Below are 21,791 nucleotides of genomic sequence, written 5' to 3'. Positions count from 1 at the left end.
AAAAATTCTGAAATTATATAAAAATTCTGTTCAGACTTTTTATGAAAGATCCGTTTCAGTTGGGTTGCGAGAAATTAATTCATTTTCATAATTTTGTGAATATGGAAAAGTAAGACCCACAAAAACCATGTATTTCAAAGAAATTTAGTTTTAAAATTATTAATTGAATTATGATTTTTTTTAAAATTATGAAATTGAATTGGTTGAAGACGTTATGGGCTTCTTTTTTCGAAAGAGTCCGTTATAGCATTTAGTTTTGAGAAGAGCCCGTTAGCGTTATCAAATTTCGCCTGAAAAAATCACTTTTTATTAGAAACGCAGCGTATTTTCATTTTTTTATTGCCTTTATTAAATAACATACCCGACTATTTGTGCAAATTTTACTCATGTTTTTGTGAAAATAGGGTCGTATGAAAAAGATTTAAAAAAAAAAAATTCAGAAATTTCATAAAAAGTCTGTTCAGACATTTTATGAAAGATCCGTTTCTGGTTGGGATGCGAAGAATTAACACATTTTCATAATTTTGTGAATATGGAAAAGTAAGACCCACAAAAACCACGTGTTTGAAAGAAATTTAGTTTTAAAATTATTAATTGAATAATGATTTTTTTTTTAAATTATGAAATTGAATTAGGAGTTGAAGACGTTAATGGCTTCGTTTTTCGAAAGAGTCCGTTATAGCATTTAGTTTTGAGAAGAGCCCGTTAGCGTTATCAAATTTCGCCTGAAAAAATCACTTTTTATTAGAAACGCGGCGTATTTTCATTTTTTTATAGCCTTTATTAAATAACATACCCGACTATTTGTGCAAATTTTACTCATGTTTTTGTGAAAATAGGGTCTTATGAAAAAGGTTTAAAAAAAAAATCAGAAATTTCATAAGTCTGTTCAGACATTTTATGAAAGACCCGTTTCTGTGTGGATGCGAAGAACTAACTCATTTTCATAATTTTGTGAATATGGAAAAGTAAGACCCACAAAAACCATGTATTTCAAAGAAATTTAGTTTTAAAATTATTAATTGAATTATGATTTTTTTTTAAATTATGAAATTGAATTATGGGTTGAAGACGTTATGGTCTTCGTTTTTCGAAAGAGTCCGTTATAACATTTAGTTTTGAGAAGAGCCCGTTAGCGTTATCAAATTTCGTCTGGAAAAAATCACTTGTGTTCGTCTAAGATTTTGTGTTCAATGGATTTTGGATAGTTATCTCCTGATTGGTAATATAAATAATTTGAAGGTAATTATTAATTATTTACTAGATCACTAATCAGTAATTATGTTAGTAATAATTATAATTAAATATTAAAAGCAATCAATAGAGTTGCTATTGAAGTTATTTAACTACATGACAAAAACCATCAATCAGAAAAAAAGGCAAAAAAACTTAAACAACTTTCGATCTTATGATCTTATTTTTATATCCTATATAGCACTCTTCATGTTTGAGCAATAGGAAACGAAAATATATTTTCTGTGAATGTTATGAAAATAATAATAGGTTTGAGAAATAGGAAACGAAAATATATTTTCTGCGTGTTATGAAAATAATAATAGGTTTGAGAAATAGGAAACGAAAATATATTTTCTGTGAATGTTATGAAAATAATAATAGGTTTTAGAAATAGGACACGAAAATATATTTTCTGTGAATGTTATGAAAATAATAATAGGTTTGAGAAATAGAAAACGAAAATATATTTTCTGTGAATGTTATGAAAATAATTCAGCATGCGTGAATTCAGAATTTAAAATCGGTTGAGTAGTAAAATAAGTATATAAAAATAAGCTTATAAAAATTAAATATAAAAAGTGCTATGACTATACAAGTATAGTATAGTAAATATGTACGTTGACTAGGCTTATCCCGGACTCTTACTTACGGTGCAATTTAATTGCCGGATAGATTTTATTGAATTATTACTGAAATTCAATACACTAATAACTTTGACAACCTCGCGGACATCTCTTGAAAATGCTTAAAATTGAAATAAAATTACTCACACGTGGTCAATAGCTAGACAGTGAAAAAATTTGGTTCATATATTGTTTAAAACTAATTAAGGTGATAGGATTGAAAGATGAGTTGAAGATTTAGAATATTAAAATACAGTTGCGTTGTGCATCCAGCTTGGTTACCAGTAAATTTACATGTTGTACAAGATAGTTTTTAAGGTAACAAAAGCGGGTCGCCAAAGGTGGCTAGTTTTGAGAAAATTCTTAAATTTTCAATCACGAATTTTTTAATAACTATTCTAGCAATCCTCTGTTGTTCTTGTAAAAACATTGTTAATGTTCAAAAACGAAATGAAAAAATTTATTGTATGAAATAAAAAATAAAAATAAATGAATTGCTTTTTTGAAAAATGTACGAATTGACATTTATTTCAGCTTCTCATTGTAATTCTATGATAATCATCTTCATATAAAAATTAAATCCTTGAAAGTAAACTTGTCTCAAAATTTAATTATCGAAATAACTTCCTTCGTTCTTTTTCGTTAGATCATGAATAATAATAGAAGTACGATTCATGCATAGATTTCATCTTTATAATGCATATAAAAGAATAAACGTGTTTTATATTTTTGTTTCAAATTTTTATTGATACAATTATCTATTCATTGTCGTCAAACCTGGAAGTTAAAAACATCAGAACTGAATTTTATTCATACCATGAAAATGCAAATAATATCCCCATTGTAGTTTATTTTATTTTGCACGCTGACCTTTTTTAGGTACAAATCTGTGGTAAATCCGATCTCCATTCAGTTTTTAAAAAGGTGATTACTATTTCCTGCTAAATAGTATATAATATTCTTTTGTGTTAGAGATTATAATTTTTGACCGATTTCCATTATTGGAAAATTATTTAAAATTAGGTCAATCAATCTTTAACTTCTGAAAACAGCAGATTTATGTTGAGTAAAATCAGGTTTTTTATACAGTTTACGCCTGATAGAACGACTTCTTTCGTTCAAATGAAAATGGCGATAAAGGTGTGGTAAATATCACAAGTGCAAATATACCTTAAATATTTATTCGCAACTGAAAAGTATTACACTCACAAATGTCAACCAGAAAATGCTAGCTGTTCATAAAATTTAAATTGGTAGCGAAATAACAATGAATTAATCTTAATTTGTTGAATTTTGACAGCACTTAGAAAACTTCTGATTTTCAGGTCTTGTATATTTGTTTCGTAAAGTTTTGGTCAAAATCCTAGTAAAGCAACCTAATTCGATCAAAAATAAAATTATAAATCGCTAACTTTATTATCACTTAAAAGATTTTAAAAAAATAAAATTTCCGTTTCAGTAGAAGTTAGCATATATGTACGTACACTTGACAATCCAGGCTCTAAACCTAGGCCTATTGACAACCTAGATCTCCCTTCATCCGAAATGAAAATCTAGATATTTCACATTTAATGTGCGTCATCTTAAATAATGAGTTAAATAATTTCTTGGAAACTTTTTCTAAATCAAATGATATGACTCATTGTCAGTGAAAATATGTATTTGAAAATACAAAAGTGTTAGAAACTTTTTTTCGAAATGATATTTATGAGAAGAATGGCACTAAATTTCGTTTTTTTTTATTCATTCATTAATTTTTTTTTTATTAGAATTATCACTTTGACGCAAACGTTACACCGATGTCGCCTTTTGTATATTTTTTTCCTGAAGCTCTAATTAAAAGTAAAAGGTATTTTTAAATTATAAAAAATAGTCTATTTACTCTATTAGCTACTTAAAAAAAATCTGATTATAAGAATTATATTTGTTCGAAAATATAAATACAAAAAAAAAAAATTATCAATGTGTCATTTTGTAAATTAATGAAATTTTAATGATGAATAACTGTTTCACTTAGATCTAAATAACAGCTAATAAGTGCAATTTTTAAAAATTATTGTTTGTAAGTGAGCAGTGTTTGGAAGATTAAAGAGGCATCATTATTTCATGCGGTATTTCATAATCATAAATTAATAAAATGCTGAATATATTTTTTACTTATTTTGACCTAAATTAATACAAATAATGAGAGAAAAATTTTTTAATATAAAGTTCTGCGTTAAAGGGTTAACGGTTCAACGCTGACAAGACAAAATATACTTGTAAAATAGCGTTTATATATTAGATGATGACTATATATGATGTGCTCCAACTTCCAACTACAGTTGGTTTTTTATCCTTTATTTTATGTCTTTGTAAAAAAAAAAAAAGAATTTTAAATAATGTAATAGTCAAGGAGCGCATAATTATCTTAAATAAAATAAAAAATATTTGTTTTTGTAAAGAAAAATTATTTCAATAGAAATTATATTTATGAATTGATTTGCTGTACAATTCAGCTTGTCATAAGCATCATAGGGTTTTGCTTCTTCAATGCCAAAAGCTCTAAAAAAATGTGCTAACTCCATTAAGAATTATTTTTATTTTGTAACATAATAAAGAATAAGCTGTCAAGGATCTTAATTTTATTTAGTGCCTTTTTTTTTAAAACTTATAATCGTTTCTTAATAGCATCACAAGTTCCATATGAAACTCGATTTTATTATACTTAATATAGGATCAAGGTCCTAATTAAAATGAAAATAGTCGTGGACCTATGACTAAGCGTTACTTGACAGATGAACATAGTGGCATTTTCGACATCTGAGAGTTGATTTAAAATTTACTAATGTTTTGTTTGTGTCTTACTTGTTGTCTGATAGCAAGGTCATTACTAAATATGAAGTTCTGTGTGAAATTTATGCAATTATGTTTGAAATAGAAGCATTTTGTATTCGAATGTTTAAAGTTATGACTAATATGAAAGTTCAAATCGTTTATTTCGTCACCGAACAATGATTTTAATCTTTAATTTCAGATTTTTTTTTATCTGAAACTAAAATATTGCTTGTTATTCTTAGCACAATTTTTTTTTAAATAGTAGTAAAGCGGTTAATTAATTTTGTAAACGGGTTAAATAATTTTGCGAATAAAGATGCCAAACTTAAAGATTATTAAAACTGTCCGCTCAACTGTAACGGGCTTTTACATGTTAAACAAAGCGTGTCTTTGTTGATGAGCTACTTTAAACAGGAGTGCTCTTGTTAATAGTAATTTCCTCATAAAAAACTGTTAATTAGCCTTTTAAACAGGCTTTCTTCTGTTCGAGATATCAGATGAATTGTATGAAATTCAAAACAATGAATCTAATCCACTCCACTTCATTCCTATTTTTCTTTATCCTCGGAATAATTTTGCTGTTATAAAGATTTTGTTGTGTAAAGTTTATATTATTTAAATGCAAAAATAAAAAAAATATCTGTATTTCATTTGTAAAAGATAATTCATTTGTTACTTAAGGCTACAGTGGACGTTCAAAAAAATTTTTTTTAGCTTTTATGCTACACTAAAACTTTTTTTATAACTTATGTATTCTATCAAGATATGCCCTTGCAAAAATTTTTGTAAAAAATATTTGGACCATTTTTGAGAAATTTAAAATTTTTTAAAAAAAATTTCATCAATTTTAAAATGCTCCCAACGGCTTAAATTAAAATTTTTATTTATTTTTTTTTAATATTCTTTTTTTAGAGATAAATGTTAAAAGCTTTATGCATTATATAGGAATTTTCCTAAATTTATTTTAAATTTATGACCAAAAAACAAATTTTATGTAGATTTTTGTTTCAAAATAAAGGTCGTTAGGTACATGAAACCCGATAACTCTTTTATTTCTTGTTATAAAACAGAAAAAAATGCATAAACTTAATCTAATATACATATAAATAACTAGAAAAAAATTTCATCTCAATAGGATGAAAACAAAGTCGACTGGAACATTTTGAATACGTGAAACATAACAAAATTTCAATTTTGAGAAAAACAGCTTTTTGTGTAAGAAAAGGGGCGTGGCTTCATAATGTGAAAACGAAACTACCCTATAACTTCTCAAAAAATGACGAAATTTAAAAAAAAAAAAATTCAGTTGAAAAAGCAATGAAACAAGTGTCTAAATATGTCCAAAAAAAAAAAACGAAATTTTTATCAATTTTTGGCAATATAAAGGTCCACTGTAGCCTTAAGAAACAGCTATAGTTTATCAACTTTAAATTTTGAAAGTACTAACTGTTTCAACTGGTAAATGTTTCAACAAGGGAGGAGGCGTTACCAACTACAACCATTTCGTTTAGTTAGCATATTTCTTTCTTTCTTTAGCTACTTTGTTGTACTATACTGTACAGCAAGCGTATCAAACATTTGGGTTTTGAACGTTTATATAAAGATAAGTTTATTTGAATTTATCTCGTACTTATTTCGCATTTCTAATTTTTTTTATTCAATGAAATTGCAAAATCGTATTATATATTAAATTTTGTTTTAATTTAAATAAAGTTTTAAAATTCTGTATTGAATTAAATTGAGATGAGTATTATAACTACGCATTATGTGTTAGAAACCCGAAGAATGTTAATAAATAAAATATGTATGGAACTCTACTGAGGGGAGATACTACGGGAGATACTGAGGGGGATACGGGAGGAGAGAGGAGATACATATAAATAAAAATTGTATGTTGTAAGTAATTTATTTTTTTCTATGTGAGACGGAATTTTTCTAATGGGGAAAAAAATCCTTTTTTAAAAATATGTTTTGAAAAAGGATTTAAAAAAAAAAAAAATGATTCAAAACCCTTTTTTTTTTTACTCCCATGAGCGTCGCAGGGGACTCATTTTTGAAGGAGAAAAAATTAAAATACAGTCCCAATAGTTCTCTAAGTTTTAGCATAAGGAGTAAAAAATTATTAAATCTGCTAAATATATACAAAATGGTAATTTTTTTTTTTTTTATCTCTTTCTTGTTTTTAATACTTTTGTGAGTTTAAATAGTTGATAATTCGTGAAAATTTTCTTTATTTGTCTGAAATATTAAGGGGGACTTTTAAAGATTTCTAATTATTTAGTGGGACATTTACTGCTGTGTAACTTTCAGTTCTAGAATTAATATTTTACAATAGCTTGCGCGTTTCATCTGAACTTTGTTTCAATAAATGATATATTATCCCCCGTCTTATATTTTATTATTTAATAAAATAAAAAAAACTAGTTGAAAAACAAGATCGGTGTCTCATTCGTCCTTGGCATTGGGCAGTGCGCCATCCCACTCATTGTATTCTATCCTCTTAGCACGACTTATTCATAACTTTTTTTTCTGTTATTTTAGTAATCGGACTCATCTCTCGCGTTTACAAGTATCGGAGCACAATAGTGAATTGAATTATGACAGGTATTTTAATGATCCGTATTTCATGTCGCACTGCGCGCCATGTGTAAGACGGTGATAAACCAGCCTCCCATAATCCCGAGTAGCAGTTGTGTTTGAATGCACATGCCGAAGAAGAAAAAGGTTTTTTTTTATTGTTGGAGAAAAATTTCAACGCCAGTTCTCTCATGTTGAGAAAGAAGACTCGTGCTTTCCGCAATCAGCTGCTAATCTGGAATGGTAAGGGTGCTTGACACTCTTAATCTGTTTTAAAAATTGTGTGATTGTGTCTTGACTGATTCTATGGAATTAAAATAGTCGCTTAAAGATGCTAAGTGTGTGCTGTTTCGCACCGCTGAGGAAGTTTTGGAGGGATGGGCTATGGTCCAGGGAACACATCCGTGCACTGGTAAAGCGTGCAAATCGAATGGGTAAGTGTGCTGGGTAATTATGCTCATAAATATAAAATCCTGATGGCAGTGATTTACTGCTTTTCAGTGACCATCGTGTGTGCATCCAGGTGGTCAGGCTTCATTATCACACACATCGTTTGAAAACAAAAAAGGGTTGAAATTTCTACTAAAAAATTTGTTTTCTTCCTTTCTCTTTTGATCTCTGTTTTATTTATTTTTATTTATAAGTGCAAAACTGAGAAACGTTTATGCTTTAACAGGGTGCGTAGCGTTTTTAAAAAGTGCTTAAAGGTGCTTATTTTCGTTTTTTAAAAGCCCTTAAAGGTGCTTTTTTCCATGGGTGTTTTTAAGAAGTGCTTAATTTTCCTTTTTCCGAAATGTGATATTTTTCTTTACCATGTTGATTAAATTATGCAAAAAGACATTGTCCTATTCAACGTTTTCACAATTAATTCAACCCCAGTCGATTTCGGCTTACCGCCGGTCTGTAGTGTATGAAAACACCATTTGTTTTACATGTTTGATGAAATACTTGCGGGTCTCCACTTCAATGGTAAGGATTTTTGACTCTCATGTGCTTATATTCTTTGGTGCTACCCTGCTGCATTTTGCAAAAGATTCTCAATTTGAGACTTCATTTTCCGCACTCTGTAATAGAATCGAAAAATCTCATTTTCCGCCCTCTGTAATAGAATCGAAAAATCTCTCGAATTTTTGAAGATTACGTGGACCAAAGTAAACATTGTCAATTTTTTCTCTCTCTTAGTGATAGAAAATTCCATTTCTCTTTTTAATTTCATCGTTTGTGACGCGCCATCGTCTTCGTCACTGTAAATAAAACCGGATAAAGCCATCAATTGTCAAAAACTTGCCAACCCTGTCTAATTATGATATTTTTCAAAATGCTTTAAAATATTTTTTGAGTGCTTGAAATGTGCTTAAAAGGTGCTTATTTTTTGTTGAGAAATTTGGCTACGCGCCCTGTTTAAGTTATTTTAGTTTTCCACTAAAATTATTTCAATGTATAAATACATCAGCTTCTAAGGAACCTTTATAAGACAAAAAAATTGCTTAAAAATACACAGAAATAAATTTGTAATCAAAGTTTATTTTTTAATTATTTATTCGTTTCTCCTCCTTAACTCATATCTTGTAATTTATAATTCTTGTTTGAATCTTTTCTTATTTTCTTCAATTTATGAAAAATGTTTTGAACTGAGGCTTTATTGTCTGTCTAGATATATTGATAAGATAAAAATGTTGATGCACAGTGCACAAAATAATACTTAATAAAAAGTAACATATTTAATAGTTTTTGACTTTTTGGATTTTTTTCGCTTACTAAAAGACAATCAAAATAGTTCTTGGGGTTGACCTTAAATATTCTAATTAATTTGTACTAATTCTCTCAATAAACATACCCTGCTTTTGTGGACTTGGACCTTCAAACTATGGGAGATGGTAAAATGTGACCCTCAAAATATGGGAGAATCGCAATATAGAAAACTTGGCCATCAACTTTTAGGGTATCTTTGTATGCCAAGATAGAAAATATGATCCCAATAATTTAATTAGTAGAACTTTTGAAAATTTCATATTCTAAATGTTAATTTTACTCATTCCTCGTTTCCCCCTATCTCTTGAACTATTTAAGCGAATCAAATAATTTTTGCTGACTTTTATAAAACTAATTTCTCAAATGATATATCTACGGAAAAAATTATTTTTAATAAATGAGTATTGTTTTTCATTATTTAATAAATTTTATTTGATAACCGGTTTTGCAGCTGTCACCCAATTTTGAATTTACGGCGATCATTGTTCAACTCCCTAACCTTGTAATTTTGAACCCAACCCAGAAGACTAGGGAATTACTGGTTTAAGTATTGGAACAAACTATCCTTCGTGGAGGATTTTTTGAGGCAACTAACTCGCAATACATAGAGAGGAAAGCCTCCCATGGTTAGCCTGACGGCTAGGGGTTCCACTGAGGCCAATGTGGTCGATGCAAGCCATGAGCAACCAACCGCCGCTGATATTCGAACCTCATTGGGAGGTGAACGCTCTATCCCCTTAGCCACCGCGGCTCTATTATTCAATGATTAATGTTTATAACATCAGATAAATCGAACGAAGAAGTAAAGTTTAAATATCTATCATCCTCAGAGAGAAATTAATAAGACTTATTTCAGATAGTGTCCCATTTTTTGTAATAATTGTGTATTATCAGGGGTCTGTTTAGAAGAAATTTGTGTCCGTTAACGGACCCTTCACAAAATATCTTTTCATAAAAACGGACCCTTCACAAAATATTCTAACTTAAAAACGGACCCTTCACAAAATGATTTTTCTTTTAATCGGACCCTTCACAAATTTGTTTATCTTCATTATTGTTTTGTTAATCGAATAAACCCTCCCCAGGGCAAAAAACAGGAAAGATGGATGTAAACGAATTAAGTTTTGTCTTCGGCAGACGATTCTTCCATTATTCGTCCGAAATGAGTATTCTGCGTTCAGCAGTATAGGCTAAGTACCAAATATTTGTATGTTGCATCTCTAATTTAGAAGCAGCAATTGCTGTTTATTTTTGAAAATTTAATTTTTTTAATTATAATTTTACAGTGCCGAGCGTAATCTTGTATCTATTTACAATTTAAAAACTCATTGAAAAAGTTTTTTGCAATAACCGGAACCTATTTTCACAAATTCATAAAAGCGGACCCTGGTTGAAAGAATGTGAGTAATTTTTCACAATTTCACGAAAACCGGATCTTTCACAAAATGTCTGGACAGACCCCTGATTGTTGTTTTTATGTGCAAATAAAATTGCTTTATAAGTACAAATACAATATTTCGAACAAAATTTTAAAAAATGTTCTAATCTAATTCATGATCAATTATATAAATTTTATTATTATCCCTTTAAAAAAAAAAGGAATAAAACAATCACTACAATTTATGTTACTAAGCTAAATAAATGTTTGCAATTTCTTCCTATTAGAGTAAAATGAAGGGCAAATTTTCCGCTTGCGTGTTCTGCATATGATTAGAATATGACCGATTTAGTTTTTCACCAAAAATGACTTTTCGTGCTTCTCTCATCATATAAACTTGATGACACAAATGACTGATTTCGTCTGACAGACTTTTCCTGATTTTTTTTTTCCTTTTATCCTTTTGTTTGTTTTTCTTTTTTACAGTTTTTAAAAGAAACCGGCAGCTTTTTATGGAAACTTTATTCTATTCTTTCAAAGTAAATATTTATTGTTTTACAACTTCAATTTTTTTTAATATCACGTTGTAAATTCATATTTAATCGTTGATACGATATGAACCGATAAAAATGAATTTTATTTATAAAATTGTATGATTCACCCCAAAAAGCAAGTACATTAATATGCAATGTCGTTATCACCATCCTTAACATAACATTTTTAGAATCCTTGTAAAAATTCAAAATATTACATTATGGTGTTGTAAATTAATATTTATATTTAAATTGGGAAAAACATACTCGAGGTGTTTAAATTGGTCTCCTTTAACCTTCTCGACAATTAAACAAATTTTATTATTTTTAATCTTGCCTTCCTCGTGAATGATCCCTCTGAATTCTATAAAGTTTTTCTTTTTTTCTTCGCTTCTAATTTGTTTACTACCCCTTTTGCTTATATGTTTTTATTTTGAAAATATGCATTTTAGATGGTGTTTTCGGAATACCTTATATTATAGTGTTTAAAAATATTAATTTAGAATGTCTTTTATAAGAATTGAAAATTTAAATAAGTAGTTGGGACTTATCTTAGCGATCTTAGTTAACCCTTTATAGGACCATTTTTTACAGTAATGTTATGTAAAAATACTTTTGGTATTTAGATTGATTTGTAAAAAGTATTTCCTTATTACCCAAAATTAATTTGATTTTTAAAACCTATTTTTTGTGGGAAGGTAGGTAGTAATTTTTTCAAAATATTACTTCTATAAAGAATTGGACATTAGTTTCTTCTCTTATAAATAGCTGTATTTATAAATCTTACGTTCATAACGGCAAATTAACTTGATGATAAATTATCCATTTTTAACGTGAGAAGAGCAATGAGTAATGAGCACAAGAGAAAATAGATTCTTAATGTAGTCCTTTCTTTTGACGCGGTGCTAACCTTTTGATTTAGACAAAAGTCTTCGTTTTTTTTTTTTAATTGACATTTTAAAATTAATGAAGTTGATTATAAGTTTACTTCCTATGACTAAAGAAAGGGTTAATTTAAAATTTCAATCCATAAAAAATTATTTTTACGGGTGCTTAGAGTTATAGTATCCCGAAGTGTCTCAATAATCTTCTCTCTTATTTTTCGTTTTTTCTTTTATCGGGCTTAGAATACAGCTCTATTTAATCAGAGTACGTAATGCAATTTACTTTTGGCACAGTATAGCCGATTGCAGCTCTCGCGCCATTAACTCAACATTTTTCCATCCACCATACCAATCAAAGGTTTCAAAGATGTTTTCTAATATCTAAAGTCAATCCTTAGTCAGTCATTTCATAATACTTAAATCACTTTTACCTATATATTATTGCACTTAAATTTAGTAACCACTTCACATAGTATTTTTTTTTTAATGTATTATGAACATTTTAAATTATATCATAAAGCAAGCTGCAACTGTTGAAAATTATTAACCATTTTAGAGGCATTGAAATGTTCGAAGTATATTTATTACACAAAGAAATTAGCTATTGTGTGCATTAGGATTATTATAAAATTTTCCTAATTTACTGTTTGTATATAAACTTCCAAGACCAAATCACGTTGATTTTTATCAGTAAAGTTATGTCGTTTATTTTTTAACGTAAACTTTCATTGAGAGATGCGTCAATACTCTTGAATTCTAAACTTCAACATTTTAATGACTTAAATACATTGCTGATCCTTGTAAACTTTCTACAACTTTAAAACTAAGCTATCTTCTAAGGGTTATGTCTTCATTCATATACTAAATTCACGATTTTGTTTATAAAAATATTTAATTAAATATACGTTTAATTTAAATATACGTTTGCATTATTTATAAGTATTTATGTTATTTATATTATTTATAATTATTTAAAATTATTTATATTATTTAAAATTATTTATATTATTTAGAATTATTCATATTATTTATAAATATTTGTAATTGTATTATTTTTATAATTGTTACATTGTATTAAATATAACTGTATTTTTGGGGGTTGTCTAAACTACTTATTTTAATATTAGTTTCATGCAAGTTTATAGATCATCCGTACAAAATATTTACTTTTTATTGGAATGTCTATCTTTAAAAACTAGACGATGATTTTTTTAAAGATAAGTGTATTTCATTCTGAATTTTAGCGTCGTAATAAAGCACGTTTACTGTAGCTATGTTTACGATTTCCCCAGACTTGTGAATTTCAATCCAACTATTGACTTAGCATGCCGTGCTTAGAAGTCATTAAAGCCAGCGTTCCAAAAATAAATCATTAAATCCTGTTCAATCGATATACATAAAAAAATTATTGACTTTAAGTTGAAATTTCTGTGATTTTGCATCAGAATCATTTCGTAGTTTGATAAGAATTCCAATTTCCTCAAATGAGTTCACTTTTTAAGTTGAACTCTAATTTGTGTAAATGTTAACAACTCGAAATATGCATGGAAATATAATTTAAATTAGATACTTATCTTGCTTTGATTGAAACGCATTTTAACGAATCCTCGTTGTTAACTAAATATGCTCTTATATTAAATATTGTCGTTAATTAAATGTACTCGTTGTCAATTAAATATAATCGTTTTTAATTAAATATTCTCGCATATTTGATTAAATACGAGTATGTTTCTCCATGTATCTGTCCATCTGAATCCTACACGGCTTTAAATATTTTCAGAACTAAAATTTTTCATTCAATATAATAATTTTAAGTCCGAGAATGTTTTTTTTTTTTTTAAATTCTCTTAGCATTTTATAAATGTTTCCAATATGTCAGTCATGTGTAATATATGATATGAATGTATTGATGATTATTCAAATACATATTTTATGCTGCTTAACCATTTCGAATTTGCGAGTATCAATGTTTTCCGTTGCCTTGTGATTTTAAATTCAACCTATAAGACATGGGAGATATTTACACTGAGAAGAAAGCCTCCATCAGTTCGCCTGACTGTAAAGAGATTCTAATCGTTTATCCGTCAGCACTGTGATCGTTGCGAGCTGGAGAAAGTAGCGAATGAATCAGCATCGTCGGAACTCAAACCTGGATCCGCCTGATAAAGAAAGGAACGCTCTATACGAGCCATGGCAGCTATATCTTCTTACACGTTGTATTGACCTCTCTCTACTAAAATACTATTATAATTGATTTTTTTTTTCTTTCTTTAAACGACATCATTATAGAGAAACTATGCCTGAATTTATAAGAAGGAAAATATCTATAATAAGGAATAGCATTATAATCTGAAATTGGATTTTATAGATTAAAATGGAAAAAATTATTATTTTTATTTTCTGTTGCATGAGATTTTTCTTCTTCTTCGTATCTAGGATAATTTACATCGCTGATTTCAAATCTGTAATAGGTTTCTTTCTCCAAGCTTAAGTTTTTTTTTTAAGTGGCATTTTGAATTTAATTTTTGTCGAAATGTACAAGTTTTTAAACGTTATATAATAAAGGGATTCGCATAAATGTTGCAAAAAACTTCTAGGATAATTAGTGCATATCAGCATGATTAAAATTTCGTATGAATCCATGTCCGGAAATGTCGTCATACGCTGCTAGGGTCGCTTATTTATAATAAACGGTTTTTTCCTGTACTGATGAACAAGCCATAATAAGGAAACGCCCTTAGCCGCATACGATGACATTTCCGGGCATGTGTTTTTATACAATTTTAATCCCGATGATGTGCTCTCACTATCCTAGAAGTCTGTCGCAACATTTGCGTGACCACCTGTTGTATATAACGTTTTTAAACGTATATACATTTCGACAAAAATGGACTAAAAATGACATTTTAAAAAAATCTGCTGCTTTAATTGCAAAACTAATTTCAGATTTGAATTCCTTACATCAAAAAATAGGCAAGATCAAGTATTTGTATAAATGTAACACAGTATTTGCCCCCCCCCCCACAGTGTTATTTCTAATCATAGAATTTAAATATTTTATTCTACTGAAATCGTTACAAGATATAAAGAACATGTACCTACAGAAATATAAGTACGTCGTTCAATTTTTCTCTCAAACATTCCCGGAACATATGAAACAGGTTGACGTCAGTGAATTTGTCACGTGAAGAGAAAATAAATTAAAGCTCTCATCGTTGGCTAAATTCCAGGTAACTTCCTGAATGAAGCTGAATATGCCACTTTTTTTTTTAGTGTCGTTAATTATTCGTAACTATTGTTCATTAATTTAACACCTGAAACGAGATACAATTTCAATTATTTATTTAAAAAGAATGAGTCGATAATATTTATTCATCTCTCTCTGCTATTGAATGGTAGTTATCACTTACATAAAAAGCTATTGTTTTCAAATAGATTTAAGAAAAAAGTAGATGATGACAATAAGGTTAAAGAAAATATCATTTGTTTAATCATTAACCATTTGACACAGATGGGTCATCGGTGTTTCTTTTATTTATTTTTATATATGTATATTTTCCGACCCTCTAATTAAAAGTAAAATATATATTTTGGATATTTTTTTATTATAAAGAGTCTAATAGTTACTAAAACATCTGTTGGATTATTGGAATTATATTTGTACTAAAATATAAAATCTAAAAAAAGTAATTGGAATTTTTTTATTCAAATTCAAAAATTTATCAATTGATTTTGTAAATTAAAGAAATTTTAATGATGAATAACTGTTTCACTTCGATCTAAATAATTGCAAATTTGAAAAATTATTGTTTTGAAGTGTGCAGAGTTCAGAAGATTTTACTTTTAACGCAAAAAAAAAAAAAGATACTGGTGTTGTATGTTGTCTTTCATAACCACAAATTATTAAAATGCTGAATGTAATATTTTACACTTATTTTGACTTAAATTAATACAAAATAGTGAAAAAAGTATGAAGAATATGTTTAATTATAATTCTGGGTCAAAGGGTTAAGATATTGGCAGACAAGCTGGAAATTTACGGAATATCAAGTTTTTTGAGATTCTGACCGATTTTATGCGAGAAACTCAAGTTAAGAATAAAATAAGAAATAGTTGAATAAAGTAAAATAAATATAAAAAAAAAATGAATTGAAAACTAAATGTTTAGTTTTGAGGCTACGCTTGTGCTAACTTTTGGATCTATTAACTCTGCTCTTGTGAGCTCGCACAATTCACCTGTCCAATCCCTAGTGGGACGGAGTACCAATAAAGTGACAACGAAATCAGGTTATTGAACGGAATTAATATTTTTCTTTAAAAAAAATGCAAAATTACAATTTTTATTACTTTTTTATACTATGTTCTTCCTAATCTTAGCAGTTCTAAAATTTCCACGAACCAATTTAGCACTATTTTCTGACAGCTTCAGTAAAATTATTTTCAAGAAGTTAGAAAAATTCTTCGTTAAATTATGCTCGTTGTGGAAATATAGTTTTGTGTAGGTTTTTTAACGTTAAGCCTACTATTTTTCAAACATTTTTCCTTAACAACAATGTTCAACTCCGTAGCCTTGTAATTTGGAACCCAACCCAGAATACAAGAGAACTCCTGGATCAAGCCTAGAGACAAACTAGCCTTCGTGGTAAACTTTACGATTGAACTAACCCACATATGCGTTATATGGAGATAGGAAAACTACGAAAACCTCCCACAGCTTGCCCGACTGATAGGGGATTCTAACCTATGATTCGTATGCCACGGAGGATATTTTACGTCAGCATTGGGTTCGGTGCGTTCCGAGAGCAAAATTCGTATCAATCATCTTACGCTGGGACTCGAACCTGAGGTTACCCAGACTCGAATCTCGGGTCGCGCCGACCCCAGTACTTACCTGAAATATCCTCAGTGGTAGACAGATAGTGGGTTAGAATCCCTTCGTCATCAGACTAACTGTGGGAAGTTTTTGTGGTTTTCCTTTCCATATAACTCAAATGCTTGTTATTTCCATGAAAGATCTCTATGAAGTCTAGTTTGTCTCAAAGCTTGATCCAGGAGTTCCTTTGTCTTCTGAATTCAAAATTACAAGGCATTGTTGCATTATATGTTGAACATTGATAGTCGTAAACTTATAATTGGATCGGCTGTTCAATGCCGATTAAAAAATAAAATAAAATCAGGACTCTCAACAAATCACTTCGACTATAGCTGTAAGAAAATTTGTAATTTAGTTTATTTTTAGTTCTTTAAACAATGTTTACCGTTATTGTTAAACATTAAAAAGAGTATTTAATTTGCTTTAAAGGACCGCAAAAAACTACAGCAATTTAAATAGCTTCATTATTACAGTCGAACCCCGCTATAGTGAACCGTCTGCGGACTCAGTAATGTGTCCACTATAACCGATGGTTCACTATATCCAAATTTTTTGAAGAATATTTTTTGCATAAGACAGTTGAATGATTGAAAATTGGCTTTGCAATTTTGCATAAGTTATTTAAAAAATTATTAACTAATTAACAGATAATAAAGCAAAAATTGATGGAAAAAGTAATTACGTCGCTAAATATTAGTTTTATTTTCACTTTTTATGAAAAAAATTTGTGATTTTTGATTGAACACAATTTGATTTTAAATTGAGTTCATCAATTTTCTTATCTACAATGTGCAAAGAATGCAAGATTTTTACATTTTGAACAAGATTTCGAACCATCTTAACAAAGCATCTTCTACGTTTTCTCTTTCAGCTCCACGCAGTTTTTTCGATGAAACCATGTTTTTGTCGTATGCCGCAAGAATTGCACTTCGATTTTTCCAAATGTTTGAAACTGTAGATTTTGACAAGGAAAATTCCTTACACAGTGTCGATTGATTGGTTCCATCATCAATACGCTTTACAATTTTAACTTTGTCCTCTATCGAAAACGCTTTTCTCTTTAGAGAATTTGCCATTTTCACTGCTTTTGAAATAAAAATCTTGTCTCAAATAGATAATGTAAGAATATGAAGAGAGCAGCTGTAGAATGAGTTAAATTGTTCCCCTTCTTGATTGTCAAGGGGTGATTTGTAAAGAATATGGTTTGAACAGATAAGAAAATTCCAAAAATTCAGCAGGTGGCCAAGTTAACTAGTTGTAGAGCAAGCTTGGGGAAAAGAGATAAAGCGAGGCTTGTCAGGGAGGGGGGAGTATAAGATAAATGATCTGTTTGACATTTATTACAGTATAGTTAAAAGTGATAAGCATAAAGGAGAGTAATATGACACATTTTATAGGAATGCATTCATTTTCAGTCCCAACACCTACAAGTTTAAAGATGGAGGACTGAAAAAGATATTTAAAGAAATCAAATTTGAGTCCACTATAACCGAGTTTCCAAGTTCTAAGCTGTTCACTATAAGCGTTAAAAATAACATTATTTAAATAGGAATACGGACGGGACCGCTAAAAAAGTTCACTACATCCGAGTGTTCACTATATCCCAGGTTCACTATAGCGGGGTTCGACTGTATTAACTTTGAAGGTGCAAATCTAGTAGTAAAATATTCCTACTCTCTATTTTTCTTCCGTTCTTTTTATATATTTATTTATTTATCGAGCAATTTTAAAATATTTTTCTTTTTTTTTCATTCCTGGGGAAACTTATCTGTATAATGTTATTAGCTTGTTTCCTATTTTGTGATAGAAATGTGAATTGTTATGACAAAACATTTCTCCTTTTTAATAAGAAATGTCCGATTGTCGTGGATGTCAAGGAACTGTCGCATCTTCTCCTAAAAATAATTCTATTCCCCCTCATCAACAGTAGAGGAGCGAGACGCTCTAGAGACATTATGGCCTTGGCGCCTTCATTCCGAAAATTGTCGGTATGTTTGTGAGTATTAAAAAAAATAGCTCTTGGTGTGTGTAAAAAAATAATCATAATAATGTGGATAAATTAGAGATAACTGCATAGAGAATTGAGCCTTTAAATGCCGTTCCTTCATCCCCTAATTGTTTTGATTTAATTACTCTCCTTGAAATTGTTTTATTAATTTTTTACTACTAATTTTTTTGTCTCCAAAATGTATGAAAACGATCAAATTTCTCTGGAAGTACGCATCGGAACGAAAATCTAAAAATAGACATTCGAAATAGTTGCAAAAGATGCATTTAATGATGCCCATCTCACCACCTGGTGTTAGGGGTGCTTATTTTAGGAGAGAGGGTAGGGTTTGGTGTTATTAGATTTTCCAAAATGTCCAGCTAGTGTATTTTCTTTTTTTTATCTGATCGTTACCTATGAGCAAAAATACAATAACCTGTATGTCAAATTGGCATACTTTTATATTGCAGATTTGGATTTTCCAATTGCAGATTTGAATTTTCCAGAAGAAAAAAAAAGTAACCCGACATGATATGTTGAATTTTGGTTCACAGGTGACGCTGTATTTGCAAAATAAAGATGGAGTGAAAGTAATTCAAAATAGAGATGCCACGAAAAATACTTATCTGATGGAAAAAATTAAAATAGACTTGTTTGATTTTTTGATTAACCTAATATGACACCAGACTCAACCCCCTTACCCAAACTTGACCACAGCCCTCGGGAGGCGTCCTAGCATTACAGTCTGAGATTGAAGGGGTCGAGTTTATAACGTTGAATGTTATCTTTTGAAAATCTTTCATTTGTGTGTTTTTAGATTTTTTGATCCATTCTGTTATTGCGAGTGATATTTGCCATTTCCACACGCTTTGGATTCTTATTACTAATTTTATGTTTATTTAAGGAATGGTCTTGTTTATTACCTTTGTCGTCAATCAGATTATGGAGGCCTTTTATTACTTTCCTTTTGAGTAACGCCCATTTTTTAAAATTTCATTTTAACCAACTCATTTCACCAAAAATCACGTTTTAAAATTTTTTTTTTTTTTTTTGAAAGATAGACTGTTTTTAAATTAACGCTTTTTTATGTTAGTAAAAGCAAATTATTGTTTTTTCCCCATCATTTAATATTTATATTAATATCATCAATTAAGATAATATTTATATTAATAGCATTTATATTAATTAAAATACAATCAAATATTGCTATTTATATTTTATTTGCTATACCAAACCACGAAAATATCTTTCCTAGGAGAAAAGAAAATCGGGTACTAGGAATGAGTTTACTGGGAATATTTTATTGTTTATAAAGTTTAACTTTCCTTGGTGTTATTCCAATTTAGCTTGAATCCTTTTTTTTTCTAATCACAATTAGCGTCGAAGGTTGGAAGTGTTACAAAATGTTTAAATTAAAAATATCTTTAGTTAAATAGGCAAAGTTGTAATAAAAATAACAGATTCGCACTTCACATTCGAGTTAGTACCTTTAATATTAGTCACGCTGCAACTTTCGAGTCTGTACCTGCAATTCATGTTCCCTTTTCCTTTTGTAAGTACTGCATTTGTAAGCAATCGATAGAATCTAAACCTGCAAATAACGTTACAATTGTTGAATCGAAACCTGATCATCATGTTCAATTAGTGTGTATTGTGCGATGAGTACAACTCAAATGAACCATATTAAAAATTAAGATAATATTAAGAAATATCTTTTCAGTTTTCTATTTAGTGTATGTAATAAATGTAAAATCAATAATATGATCGTTTAATGTCTGTTTTCAGCTTTTCCAAATTGTAATTGTTGATTTGAAGTATAAATTTTCATAAATTTTATATTAGTCACGTTGCAACTTTTGAGTCTGTACTTGCAATTCATGTTCCCTTTGTAAGTACTGCATTTGTAAACAATCAATAGAATCTAAACCTGCAAATGTCGTTACAATTATTGAATCGAAACCTGAACTTCATGTTCAATTAGTGTGCATTATGCAATGAGTACAACTCAAATGAACCTTATTAAAAATTAAGATAATATTATGAAATATCTTTTCAGTTTTCCATTTAGTGTACGTAATAAATGTAAAATCAATAATATGATTGTTTAATGTCTGCTTTCAGCTTTTCCAAATTGTAATTGTTGATTTGAAGTATAAATTTTCATCAATTTTCAGAAGCTTTTTCTCTTGACTCATAAATAACAAACTTACTCACATCATAAATAGTTTTTTTTTCTCAGTGCAATAAAAAAAGAATTGTGTAGTTTTCGCTCTGTATCCCATGAAAAGGCGGATTTTTCTCTCACTGTTAAGTGTGAATGAAATATTTTGAGTTGTTTCCATTTTTGAGTCACGAAAAATCACTAACGTTTTTATTTGACGTGACATTAATGTCTTTTTTACGTTACGTTTATTTTTCTGAAGGCTTAAAGCTCACACGTATTTTAACGGAAATTGTGTTAGTTTGTTATAAAGGGATTCGCTCTAGATGTCGCGAGTGACTAACTCGTAGAATTACTGAAAATTATTTTTATACTTTGTTTGTCATTAGGTCAATGTTACTTTCAGGCGACGAACTAAGGATTTATATGTCACTCTTTCTTCTTTTTTTTATAATAAATTTAAAATAATATTTTGGAGAAAAAAAATTATTTTAGGTAACTGAGTTGAGGTGTTCGGGTTCTGAAGGCTTTAACCTGCCATGAACGATGATAAGAAGTATCTATTAATATTCGTCATAAGAAGGCTCTTTTATTTGTATTTTGCAGAGATTATCGTCTTTAAAAATGGGTGCCATGCTCTCACGAAATCTGCGGTACCCTAATATTATAACGGTCGTTGAATAGCCGACCCAATTTTAAGTTTACGACTACCAATATTCAATTCCATAGCCTTGTAATTTTAAACCCAATTCAGAAGACAATGGAACTCCTGGATCGAGTATTGAGAGAAATTTGCCTTCATGGAGGACTTATTGATAGAACTAACCAGCATTTGCATTACATGGAGAGGAACACCATGAAAACCTCCCACGGTTAACCTGGCGGCAAGAGAACTCTAAGCCCATGATACGTCACCATTGACGTTAATTTTTCGTCAGTACTAATTTGACGTCATTTTTCGTCAGCGTGG

At 29.3% G+C, this 21,791-nt stretch overlaps 1 protein-coding gene across 4 annotated transcripts in view; it reads left to right on the top strand.

Annotated features, from left to right (window-relative positions):
* The window catches only part of LOC107454627 (guanine nucleotide exchange factor DBS), a 116,455-nt gene that overhangs the window by 51,755 nt on the left and 42,909 nt on the right, over positions 1 to 21,791 (top strand). The window contains exon 1 of one of the 4 annotated variants that reach the window (XM_016071882.4): positions 7,313 to 7,687. The exons of 2 other annotated variants lie outside the window; for them this stretch is intronic. In XM_016071882.4, the coding sequence (XP_015927368.1) occupies positions 7,585 to 7,687 (103 nt within the window). In that variant the 5' untranslated portion in view covers positions 7,313 to 7,584. Of the gene's footprint in view, positions 1 to 7,312; positions 7,688 to 21,791 lie in introns of those variants that run through there. One more of the 4 variants, XM_043038716.1, reaches the window with a different exon arrangement.

The sequence above is a fragment of the Parasteatoda tepidariorum genome, chromosome 2 (assembly GCF_043381705.1).
Source record: "Parasteatoda tepidariorum isolate YZ-2023 chromosome 2, CAS_Ptep_4.0, whole genome shotgun sequence".
Lineage (NCBI taxonomy): Eukaryota > Metazoa > Arthropoda > Arachnida > Araneae > Theridiidae > Parasteatoda > Parasteatoda tepidariorum.
Note: the sequence above shows the minus strand (reverse complement) of the source record. Positions and strands in the feature narration are given on the sequence as shown.